A 12,875-nucleotide genomic window follows, 5' to 3' on the forward strand; every position below is an offset into this window, starting at 1 on the left:
TAGGGTTGCCAGAAGGTGAAGAGGGAGAGCAAGAAATTGAAAATTAACGTGAAAAAATAAGTAAAATTTCCATAATTTGGGGAAGGAAATGAACATACAGGTCCAGGAAGCACAGAGAGTCCCAAACTAGACCCAGGGAGAACCACATCAAGACACATCATAATCAAAATGCCAAAGGTAAAGGATAAAGAGAGAATCTTAAAAGCAGCAAGAGAGAAGAGGAGAATTACCTACAAAGGGATACCTATAAGACTGTCAGCTGATTTCTCAAAAGAAACTTTACAGGCAAGAAGGGACTGGCAGGAAATATTCAAAGTGATGAAAAGCGAGGACCTACAACCAAGATTACTCTATCCAGCAAAGATATCATTCAGAATGGAAGGGCAGATAAAAGTGCTTCCCAGACAAAGTAAAGCTGAAGGAGTTCATCATCACCAAGCCATTATTGTATGAAATGTTAAAGGGACTTATTTAAAGAAAAGGAGATCAAAACTATGAACATTAAAATGAAAACAGTATCACAACTATCAACAACAGGAGCTAGGGAATGGAACAAAGGTAAACTAAGCAGACAACTAGAGTGGGAACAGAATCATAGGTATGGTGACCAGGTTGGGGGAGGTCAGCTGGGAGGGGGAAGGGGAAGAGGGAGGGAAATGGTGCAGGAATTAAGCATAGTAGGAGGGTGCAGAATGGACAGGGGGATGTTGAGAAGAGCTTTATGCAGAACTCAAGGACATGGACTAAGGTGGTGGGGGGGACTGCTGGAGGGAGGAGGTTGCTGGGTGGTGGGGAGCAAAGGGAAAAGAAATAGGGACAACAGTAACAGCATAATCAATAAAACATACAAAAAAAAAATTCGACAGTTACCTTTTGCAACAACATGGATGGAACTGGAGAGTATTATGCTTAGTGAAATAAGCCAGGCAGCGAAAGACAAATACCATATGATCTCACCTAATACAGGAAACTAATGAACAAAACAAACAAATAAGCAAAATTGCACCAGAGGCAAGTAAACAAGGAACAGACTGACAGTGACCAGAGGGTAGAGGAGAGGGAGGAAAGGAGGGAAAGAAGGGAAGGGTCTAGTCAAGGAAATTACCCATGGACATGGACAACAGGTTGGGATTGACTATGGGAGAATGGGGAGCTGGATGGGGCAGAAGAGAGCAATGGGGGGGGTGGGACAACTGTAATAGAAAAACAAAAAAAAGTAGAAATGAGAGATTCAACACAATCAAAATACATTGGGACTAAGATAAAATTCTCTTTATGTGAACCCTGAGTAGTCAGAATGAGAAAGTGTTGATCTTATCTCCACAGGTGAAGTTGTTTTTCCTTGAATTTATTACTCTTCCAGTGTAACTTAGTACTGGTCATAAATTCTGTACCAGAGTTATTCTGAAAATTAGATTTATTTACACGTGTAAAGCTCTTTGGATAGATCCTGGCACATAGTAAGTAGTGCCTAATGACAACGATAGCTATTATTATAAACTTAACATTTATTGTTGGCAAGGAAGCAAGAAAATAAGCAGTTGTGTACATTGTTGGTGGGAGAATAAATTGGTACAACTTTTTGAAAAGTGATTTATCTATGAAAATTTAAAATATATATAATTAAATATAAATAATTTTATAATATTCACTATTACGTATATACTATTCCATAATTTTTAATTCATTCCCTGAGTTTTAACACTGAACTTGTTTCCAGTTGTTTGCTATAGCAAATAATATGCCCATGTACATCTTTGTACATATATATGTACATCAGCGTATGTCTGAATCTATTATTCCATTAGGTTGAATCACTACATGTAGAATGACAGAATCAAAGATAGCCTATAGTTTAATGAATGACATTATGGAACTGTTAAAAATTAATATTGCTTACAGACCCTGGCTGGGTACATACAAGATACACGAATGTTGTGAGTTTGACCCCCTGTCAGGGTACATACAAGAATCACCAATAAATGCATAAAACAAGTGGAACAACAAATGAATACGTATTTCTCTCTCAAATCAATAAATAAAAATTTTTAAAAAAGTATTGCTTACAAAGCCATAATAACATGGGGAAAAGATTTATGTTTTTTAAGTAGAAAAAGAAAGACTATAAATAATACAGTATTATCACATCTGTATAATAAAACTAAAAAAAAATATGTATAGAAAATGAGACTAGAAGGAAATACAGCAATGTGTAAACATATGGTTGTTTTTTCAAAAAACCTTTATTTTTTAGTATTTTTTCAATTTCACTTTATCAAGGCAGAAAATAAACATACTAACAGAGCCCTGACCAGTGTGGCTGGCTTAGTTGGTTGGCGTCGTCCTGCAAAAAATTGCCAGTTTGATTCCTGGTCAGAGCATATGCCTGGGTTGCAGATTAGGCTTGGGTGTGTGCCACAGGCAACCAATCAATGTTTCTCTCTCACATCAATGTTTCACCTGTCTTTTCCTCCCTCCCTTGCCCCTCTCAAAAAAAAAAAAACCAGTGTTTTTAAAATATATTAACAGAAAAGCTAAGCAAAATGCATATACCCTTTGACCCAGCATTCCTACTTATGGAAATCTAGCCTATAGGAAAAGAAAATTAGACATACATATAAATGTTTATTGTAGCACAGTGGTGAATACCTAGAAATAGCATAAATGTCCTTCAGTAGAGGAGTACATGAATGATTGTGGATTTTTTAAAGGTTTATTTATTTATTCATTTTTAGAGAGAGAGGGGAAGGGAGGGAGAAAGAGGGAAACATTGATATGAAAGAAAAACATCAATCAGTTGCCTCTGGTACCACCCTGACCTGGGATCAAGCCCATAACCCAGGCATGTACCCTGACCGGGAATCAAACCAGCAACCTCTTGCTTTGCAGGATGATGCTCAACCAACTGAGCCATGCTGGTCAGGGCTGAATAATTGTTAATTTTATAAAAGAGAAACATACAATTGTTAAAAAGAAGCAAGGAGAGCTATATGATTGATCTGGAGGAATGTTTTTCATACATAGATAAGTGAAAAAAGTTATAATGTATATAGCATGCTTTTTATAAAGAATACCTGCTCATTCATGTATGTAAGAGCATAGCAAAGATGTGCATGTACATCAAAAGGTTTAACATTAGTTACCTCATAGAAGTGAAATTGCAGGGGAGAAGGGAGATTGCAGATTGTCTGCCTTTCCTCATCCCTAATCTGTTTTGAAATATAATGTGCACTTATTACTTTGTAATTTTGAAAAAGCTAATCAAGTAAGAAAAATAAATATATGTACCATTACATAGGAGGACAAAAATAGTCTAAAGCCAGTGATCGATTTTATATATATGATTAATTATAATAGTTCTTTTAATTTTTCTTCTAATTAGATATGTATCATTTTAGATTTATTTGAATTGGAAAATTATATCTAGATTTGGGTAAATCAATGACAAATGGTTTTTAGAATTTTAAATATTTTGTAATTGGCACTTTATTTTTTATTTTATTTTATTTATTTTTAGGGGGGGAAGGGAGGAAGAAAGAGAGGCAGAGAAACATTGATGTGTGAAGCGTCTATCTGCTTCCTCTTGCACGCTCTCAGCTGGAGACCTGGCCAGCAGTCCTTTCAGTTCACAGGTGGGTGATCAACCCACTGAGCCACACCAGCCAGGGCTGATTGGTACTTTAAAGTCACATACAGTTTAGTAATAGGTATGAGACAGACAAGATTTTCTATGTAGTTTTGTAAAAAGCTTTATTGAGATATTTATATACTGTCAAAAAGTTATTCTGACACTGGTTAAAATGGTAAAGAAGCCCTGACTGGTGTGGCTCAGGGGATTGAGTGCCGGCCTGTGAACCAAGAGGGTCACCAGTTTGATTCCTAATCAGGGCCCATGCCTGGGTTGCAGGCCAGGTCCCCATATGGGGGTGTGCAAGAGGCAACCAATCGGTGATGTTTCTCTCACACACCAAGGTTTCTCTCCCTCTCTTTCTTCCTCCATTCCCATTTTCCTAAAAATAAAATCTTTAAAAAAAAAAATGATAAGGAAGACTATTTAGAACTACTGCAACAGATGTCAAAACTATCATAATAGGGGACAGAATCAGGCTCAACTCTGAATACAACAAAGGCAGCTGGGGATTTATAGCCAATGAGAACAGTGAAGGCTTTAGTGGATGGAAAATTACTAAAAAGAGACATAAGAGTAGAATTCTTGCTGAAGGTAGACAAAGGGCTTAGACATCAAGGGTGAGAAATCAGAAATTTGATCAAATTTGGGCCATACTTCTCTGTCTCCTCAACTTGATAGTCCCCTTTATTTGCTTCTGTGTCTTAGCTGTGGCATCTGTTATGTTGTCAGGGGCAGAGCCTTGGGTATTTGTCAATGCTGGGTGACCCATTTTACCACATTGTGGTGCTGTATGTGGGTGATCAGCTATCGACAGTGGGGGATACTGTCTAAACTGACTTTGCAGGATTCTTCCTAAAACTGGGTTATACAGGCCCAGCAAGGATGTGGGGGTGGGGGACATCCTTTTTTAAAGTATATTTTATTGATTATGCTATTACAGTTGTCCCAATTTTTTCCCCTTCGTTCCCCTCTGCTTGGTACCTCTCTTCCCTCCAGCAATAACCCCTCCTCCGTTAGTTCAAGTCCATGGGTCCTGCATATACATTCTTTGGCTTCTGCATTTCCTATACTATTCTATTATATTCTTAATGTTCCCCTGTTTATTTTATACCTACCAGTTATGCTTCTTGATTCCGGCACGTTTTCCCCCATTTTCCCCCTTCCCCCTCCCCACTGACAATCCTCCATATGATCACCATACCTATGGTTCTGTTCCTCTCTAGTTGTTTGCTTAGTTTGTTTTCGTTTTTTAGATTCACTGGTTGATAGTTGTGAGTTTGTTGTCATTTTGATGTTCATAGTTTTGATCATCTTCTTTTTGTTAAATGTGTCCCTTTAACATTTCATATAATTAGTACTTGGTGAAGATAAACTCCTTTAGCTTTACCTTGTCTGGGAAGCACTTTATCTGCCCTTCCATTCTAAATGATAGCTTTGTTGGATAGAATAATCTTGGTAGTAGGCCCTTGTTTTGAATACTTTTTGTCAGCCCCTTCTTGCCTGCAAAATTTCTTTTGAGACATCAGCTGATAGTCTTACAGGCACCCCTTTTTAGGTCACTCTGCTTTTTTCTTGCTGCTTTTAAGATTCTCTCTATCTTTAATTTTGGCATTTTAATTGTGATGTGTCTTGGTGTGGTCCTCTTTGGGTCTAGCTTGTTTGGGTCTCTGTGCCTCCTGGACTTGTATGTCTATTTCCTTCACCAGATTTGGGAAGTTTTCCTTCATTATTTTTTCACATAAGGTTTCAATTTCTTGCTCTTCCTTTTCTCCTTCTGGCACCCCTGTGATTTGGATATTGGTATGTTTAAAGTTGTCACAGAGGTTCCTAAGCCTCTCCTTGTTTTTGTCAATTCTTGTTTCTTCATTCTCTACTGGGTGACTGTTTATTTCTTCCTTCTGTTCCAAATCATTGATCTGAACCCTGGCTTCATTCCCTTCACCATTGGTTTCATGTCAATTTTTTTCATTTTACTTAGTATAGACTTCACTTCTTCTCTTATGAGTTTGCCATACGCAATCTTGTCTGTGAGCATCTTTATCACCAGTGTTTTGAACTCTGTGTCTGTTAGGTTGGCTATCTCCTCATTGCTTAGTTCTCCTTCTGGAGTCTTGATCTGCTCCCTCTTTTGGGCCATACTTCTCTATCTCCTCAACTTGATAGTCTCCTGTGTTTGCTTCTGTGTCTTAGATAGAGCTCTGGCATCTGTTATGTTGTCAGGGGCAGAGCCTTAGGTATTTGTCAATGCTGGGTGACCCATTTCACCACATTATGGTGTTGTATGTGGGGCGGGGTTAGAGAGGGGACAATGCTGTTTGCTCAGCACTCACCCCTTTTCCATTCATTTCACCCGCTTCCTGTATGTGGCTGGTGCCCCTGTAGCTGTTGCCCTAGTGATGGTTCCCAGAGCAGGTGGGTTTGTGTGCCTTCTAGGACTGTGGGAGCCCTCTAAACGGACTCTCCTGAGAGACTGGCAATTTCTTCTGCAACCCCAACACCCACTGTTTTTCACAGTTAGAAGCAATGAGGCTTTATTTTTCCAGCACTAGAACTGTGAGCTGCATAATCTGGCCTGGGACTGGGATGGCTCCCCAGGTGTCCCTCCTTGCTTTTATAATGTGTGACTCCTCTTTCCACTAGCCAGACACAGCCACTGCCTTGCTGCCACCACCATGCCATCACACCGCGTCCTCTCCACCCCACCTCCCTGGCCCTGCCTCTCCTACCTGTCTGTGTATTACTTCTTTATAGCTTTGTTTGTTGGACTCCCATGCAGTTGGATTTTCTGGTAGTTCTGTTTTTTTTTTGTTGTTGTTGTTGTTGTTGTTGCTTTTGAGGTAGATGTAATCTTCCTTATGGTTGTGGAAGGAGGCAAAGTGTGTCTACCTACACCTCCATTTTGGCCTGTGTATAAAGGGCATCCTTATACACAGAAGCCTCCTCTGAGCCTTCTTCTCTACTAGGCCTTGACCTTCCCCACCCCCTCCTTTTCCAAGTAAAGTTTCATAAATAGGGGCTGAGGGGAGAGGAATGGAGAGTGAGTGCAGATGAGTACAGGATTGCTTTTGCTGGATGATGAAAATATTCTAGAATTAGAAAGTGGTGATGGTTGCACAACTGTGAATAAACCAAAAACCACTAAAGTGTACTGTTTTAAGAGGATGAGTTGTATGGTATTGACAAAGACTTTTTCCTTGAAACAATCAGGCTCCACTGATGTTTTTGTTATAGCAGCCAATCTAAGACAGTTATTTAATTTTGTTTACCTTTATATAGTTTTATTTTGTTTGTTTTAAACCTAAGTAATGGAACTACTGGAGATAAACATAATTCTGTTTCTGAGAGCAAACAGAAACAATAACATAAAGTAGTTAAGTTCTCATTCAAACAGTACTGAGTTGAAATTCTGCTGTGCTATTTACTGTCTGTATGATCATGGCAAGTGTGTTAGGTCTGTGTCTGCTGAGAGATAGATTCTAAAATGAGATTAGTCATGCAAAGATTTTATCAGAGGAAACACCTGTGGGACAGAAAATGGAAGGGAGACTTCAGACCCAATGCTGGACTGTCCCCAAGTGAAGGAGAGGGAAGGTTGGGTGGAAGGGACTGCCCAGCAGTGTAAGAATGGTTGGGCAGGGTCATCAGGAATTCCTTGAGCCAAAGTCAACCATCAGAAGAGTCCTGTTCTCTCAGGAATGGCCTGCCTTAGTATCCCTGCCACACTCAAGAATTGGCTGGGAGCAGTCAGTGAGATGTGAGGTCTCAGAACACACACAGTGAAGAACTTCAGAGCTTTGAACTAAACCCCTTGTTTATTTACAATCTGCAGTGGGAGGATTGTGAAGTACATTCTCATGTCCACCACAGAAAGTTACCTCAGCTCTCTGTTTTTCTCATTTGTAAAATAGAGATAATGATAGGGTCTACCTCATAAGGTTATTGTGAGGTAAGAATATGTGAAGTGCTCAGAACAGAAAAGATTTTTCCCTGGCTGGTGTGGCTCAGTGGATTGAGTGCTGGCCTATGAACCGAAAGATCACCAGTTCGATTCCCAGTAAGGGCACATGCCCGGGTTGTAGGCCAGGTCCCCAGTTGGGGGTGTGTGAGAGGTAACTGATCAATGTTTCTCTCCCTCTCTTTCTCCCTCCCTTCCCCTCTCCCTAAAAATAAATAAATAAAAACTTTAAAAAAGGAATAGAAAGAATTCTGTTTTTCTTTTTCCTGTACCTTCTCCTCTTAGTTTTTCTTAGCAGCAGCTATTTTATTTTATTTTATTTGGGGAGAAAAAGGGAAGCTTTTTATTTTTAAACAGGAGAATATCAGTTCATAAATGTAGAAGGAATGATAGAATTACAAATTCACCATTTTGCAACTTTTTGTAGTGAACAATGATTCAGTCAATAGCAAAGCTACAAAAAAATTAGGTAAAATGTGCTTGGGGAACATGATATTTGCATTGTGTCACAGTAAGAACCCACAGATTATTAAAAAGGGGAAAATGTGCCTGAATAGCAGAGAGATGTGGTGGTTACCACTTTAACCAAGAGCTTGAACTTAGCATAAGTAATTCAGCAGCAGCTATTTTAGATACAATACTGAAAAGCCAAAAAAAAAAAAAAAAAAAATCCTTTAATTTATTGAAACAAACCAGTCTTTTAAAAAGTGTTACTGAAAGTGTGCTCCATGGCCCAGCACCATGAACACCACCTGTGAACTTGTTAATTGCAAATTCCAGGACCCCATCCCAGACCTACTGAATCAGAATCTCATGGGAGAGCCCAGGAATCTGTTTTTTAACATCCAGGTGATCCTTGTGCACACTGAAGTTTGAGAAGCGCTGCTCTAAATACAAATCATTCTTACCTCTTCTAGGGAGGAAAAAAGAAGAAAAAAAATAAAATCTCTTCAAAAACAGCTTCTTAATGTCAAAAGAGAACGGCAGGTGGAAGTACAGGTAAGAATTTCGTGGGTAACACCAAAAATTACTGAGCTAAAACAGCAATACAGAAGCCATTTTTCTTAAGCAAAGTTGTGTATGAAAAATTGTTTCTCTCAGGGTGCCTTTACTAAAGAGTAACTAGAGAGTTAGTCTGATATGTACAATATTCGTCCAGAATAGAACTCTGTCAGTTCTTACCCCTCCCATCCCACCAACCACACCACCCACTCCCTACAAGGACCTTATCTCAGGCAGTCTCTTATATGCCAGCATCCAGGATGGGAAGCTATAGTCCTTCGTTGGATATTAAGCACATTACAGAACTTTTTATACATGATGGTTTGGGTTAATCATGTCATTTGTATTGTATTTTAATTATTTTTTTTGTCCTCACCCAATGAAGTTTTTCAAAATTGCTTTTTAGAGAGAGAGGGAAAGAGAGAGGAAGAAAGAGAGAGAACCATTGATGTGAGGAAGAGGCATCAATTGATTGCCTCCCATATGCACCCCAACTGGGGATCTCATGCGCTCAAACCAGGGACTGAACCGGCAACCTAGATACATGCCCTGACCAGAAATCAAACCCACAACCCTTAGGTTACTGGACAACACTCTAACCAACTGAGCCACACCAACCAGGGCTATTTATGTTGTATTTTAAATATAGAATGGATATACTGAATTTTTATAGTTATTAGGACCCAACTTTATATCTAATTTACATCTATTAAAAAATGCATCTGCCCTGACTGGTGTTACTCAATTGGTTGCGTGTCGCCCAGCAAAGTGAAAGGTTGCCAGTTTGATTCCTGGTCAGGGCACATGCCTGGGTTGTGGGCTGGTCCCTGGTTACGGCACGTGGAAGAGCCAACCTATCAATGTTTCTCTCGCACATCGATGTTCCCCCTCTCTTTCTCTCTCCCTTCCACTCTGTCTAAAAACAAGCCAATAAAATCTTTATTTTTAAATTTTTTATTCTAATTTTTCCATTACCATTTGTAAATAAAATCTCTTTTTAACTTTATTTTCTTTTATATATATATATATGTTTTTAATTTCTTTTTTTTTTAAGATTTTATTTATTTATATTTCTAGAGAGTGGAAGGGAAGAAGAAAGACAGGGAGAGAAACATCAGTGTGTGGTTGCCTCTCACGTGCTCCCAACTGGGAACCTTGCCCATATACGAGGCATGTGTCCTGACTGGGACTTGAACTGGCGACCCTTTGGTTTGCAGGCTGGCACTCCCTCCATGGAGCCACACCAGCCAGAGCTGTAAATAATTTTTTTTAAAAAGAATATGTATCCAAGTTTTAAGCAATTGACTTGCAAAACAATGTTTGGGCTACAACTGAGGCAGTTAGAAATTTGTTCTATTAGAATGACTAATACTATTAACAGATTAGAAAGTTACAAAGTATGGCCTAATATTAGCTTATAATTACCTAGCTATTTGGATAAGTTTATGCTTTAGATCAGGGAATCTTCATTAGTCCCTACATGGAAGTTCGAAGAATATTTAAAAATATATGTGGAAGAATTGTCTAAAAAAGTTCACTAGCCCTTATTCCAAGGTATTATCTTTAGGTCTTCTGAACAAATTCCTTCCCATCCTCTCTTATTTTCATTCTACCAATTATAAAGTAACTTTGGTATTGATTTTTACATCATTACTACTATTAACCCTCTGTTTATAGCTTACATTTTTTTAAAACTATTTTTCTTCTCTGAAAAGTCACAAAACTTGGTGTGTGCTTAGGTTTTCTCTCTAATGAATAGAATTTTTCTGAGGTGTTTTAGCCTTTTTCCCTGAAAAACTCTCCCATTATTTAAAAATTCCTCTAGTTTCCTTGACTGTCAAAATAGAAAATATTTATATACATTTCCTTTCAAGCTTCCAAACCAAACAAGGAAACCTCAGGTTTGGCACTCTGCATGTTAAGTCCCCTATGCTACTATCAGGACCACATTTTTTCTCTCTCTTTAAACACCTTTTGAAAATAGAGTTTTCCAGATAACAGCTAACATTTGCTTGTGAAATTTATCCTCTTTTATTACATTCTCAGCCATTTAAATTACATTTAGGCAAAGTCGTCGTCGGCAGCCGTCCGTCTCGAGAGACGATGGCGTAGCTTCCTGAGAGTCTATCTGCACCGCCGAGAATGGCTGTGCAGTCCGATTCGGGAGTGACAATCCCTGCCGCACTTGGTACAGGTGAAGGCAGATGGCCGTTGTTGCTGCTGTTGACACTGCTTCCGCCTCGATCTTTTCTGGACCGCCTCCTCGTTGCGCGCAGTCTCTGCACGAGACGTACCTTGCCTGACCGCAAGCCTCCAGGCTAGGCGGTCGTCTGCTTGAACTTCCCATGTGTTGAGATTGATGGAGCATTGTGTCATGTCCTTTTTGCAGATGTCTTTGAACCGCAGTTTTGGGCGCCCTGTCATCCTCTTGCCTTCTGCTAGCTCGCCGTAGAGGAGGTCTTTGGGGATACGGCCTGCATCCATTCTTTTGACATGGCCGAGCCACCTGAGGCGTCTCTCGCTAAGAACTGCATGCAGACTGCTCATATTGGCTCGCTTCAGCACCTCGGTGTTGGGGACCTTATCCTGCCAGGCGACATGCAGGACGCGTCGCAGGCACCTCATGTGGAAGCTGTTGAGTTTCCTTTCGTGCCTTGCGTAGGTGGTCCACGTCTCGCTGCCATAGAGGAGAGTGCTGAGTACGCAGGCTTGGTAGATGCGCAGTCTGGTTTTCTCAGTGAGGCTGGAATTGTTCCACGCTCGCCGGTTCAGTCTGGCCATAACTGTGGCTGCCCTGGCGATTCTCCGGTTGACCTCCAAGTCAACTGACAGAGAGCTCGAGATGGTGGACCCGAGGTAAGTGAAGTCGTTGACAACCTCCAGGGTGTATCCGTCGATGGTGATGCATGGGGGAGTCCCCGTGCCTTGAGCCATAACATTCGTCTTCGTCAGGCTGATGGCTAGTCCGAACTCCTTGCATGCGTGGGAAAGGCAAGTGACTAGCTGCTGGAGTCCCTCTTCGGAGTGTGATGTCAAAGCTGCGTCGTCGGCGAAGAGCATCTCACGGATGAGCACCTCTTTGACTTTGGTCTTGGCTCGTAGACGGGCCAGGTTGTAGAGCTTGCCATCGGATCTGGTGTGAATGAAGACACCCTCGCTGCAGTCCTTAAAGGCGTATTGGAGGAGCATGGAGAAGAAGATTCCGAACAGCGTAGGCGCGAGGACGCAGCCCTGCTTTACTCCGCTGCTGACTGGGAAGGCCTCAGAGGTTGCGCCGTTGTAGGACACCGTGCTGTGCATGTTGTCGTGAAAGGACATGACCACAGCAAGCAGATGTGGTGGACAGCCAATCTTCCGTAGCAAGCTGAAGAGTCCGCTTCGACTGACCAGATCAAACGCCTTCGTGAGGTCAATAAAGGCGAGGTAGAGTGGTTTATGCTGCTCGTGACACTTCTCCTGCAGCTGGCGTAGGGAGAAGATCATGTCCACTGTTGAGCGGCCAGCTCTGAAGCCACACTGGGACTCTGGGTAGACGCGGGAAGCAAGGGTCTGCAGGCGGGCAAGAGCGACCCGGGCGAATACTTTGCCGATGACGCTGAGGAGAGAGATGCCCCGGTAGTTGTTGCAGTCACTGCGGTCTCCTTTGTTCTTGTACATGGTGATAATGTTGGCGTCTCTCATATCCTGGGGGATGTAACCCTCCTTCCAGCAGCGACAGAGTAGATGGTGGAGCGGCTGTAGCAGGACTGGTTTCCCGCTCTTTAGGATTTCTGGAGGGATTCCGTCGCTTCCTGGTGCTTTCCCGCAAGCGAGGCGGTCGATGGCTTTGCCGAGCTCTGCCGCAGTAGGTGGGGTGTCTAGCTCCTCCATGACTGGTAGGTCTGGGATGGCGTTAAGAGCAGTGTCTGTTACGGTGTTCTTCGTTGCGTACAGCTCGAGGTAGTGCTCGGTCCACCGCCGCATTTGCTGTTCCTGGTCAGTGATGACCTCACCTGTCTTGGACTTAAGGGGGGCGATCTTGGAGGGGATTGGGCCTGTTGCCTTCTTGATACCCTCATACATTCCTCGTGCGTTGCCTATATCGGCAGCTTCCTGAATGCTTCTGCACAGGTTTAGCCAATAGGTGTTGGCACAGTGGCGGGCGGTCTTCTGGACTTTGTTCCTGGCAGCCCGTAGAGCTTGAAGTGTACTGGGAGTGGGCGTGACCTTGTAAGCCAGTAGGGCCTTCCTCTTAGCCTCGATCACGGGTTCCATTTCTTCCCAGTGAGCCTCGTACCAGTCAGCGTT

General features: G+C 41.6%; 1 protein-coding gene across 1 annotated transcript in view; it reads left to right on the forward strand.

Moving 5' to 3' along the window:
- DRC9 (dynein regulatory complex subunit 9) overlaps positions 1–12,875 on the forward strand; it is a 69,339-nt gene that overhangs the window by 15,404 nt on the left and 41,060 nt on the right. Inside the window, exon 5 of the mRNA XM_090277847.1 lies at positions 8,504–8,585. Within this exon, the coding sequence (XP_090133973.1) occupies positions 8,504–8,585 (82 nt within the window). The remainder of the gene's footprint in view (positions 1–8,503; positions 8,586–12,875) is intronic.

This window comes from Furipterus horrens, unplaced genomic scaffold (assembly GCF_987537825.1).
Source record: "Furipterus horrens unplaced genomic scaffold, mFurHor1.1.pri manual_scaffold_1, whole genome shotgun sequence".
In the NCBI taxonomy this organism is placed as follows: domain Eukaryota; kingdom Metazoa; phylum Chordata; class Mammalia; order Chiroptera; family Furipteridae; genus Furipterus; species Furipterus horrens.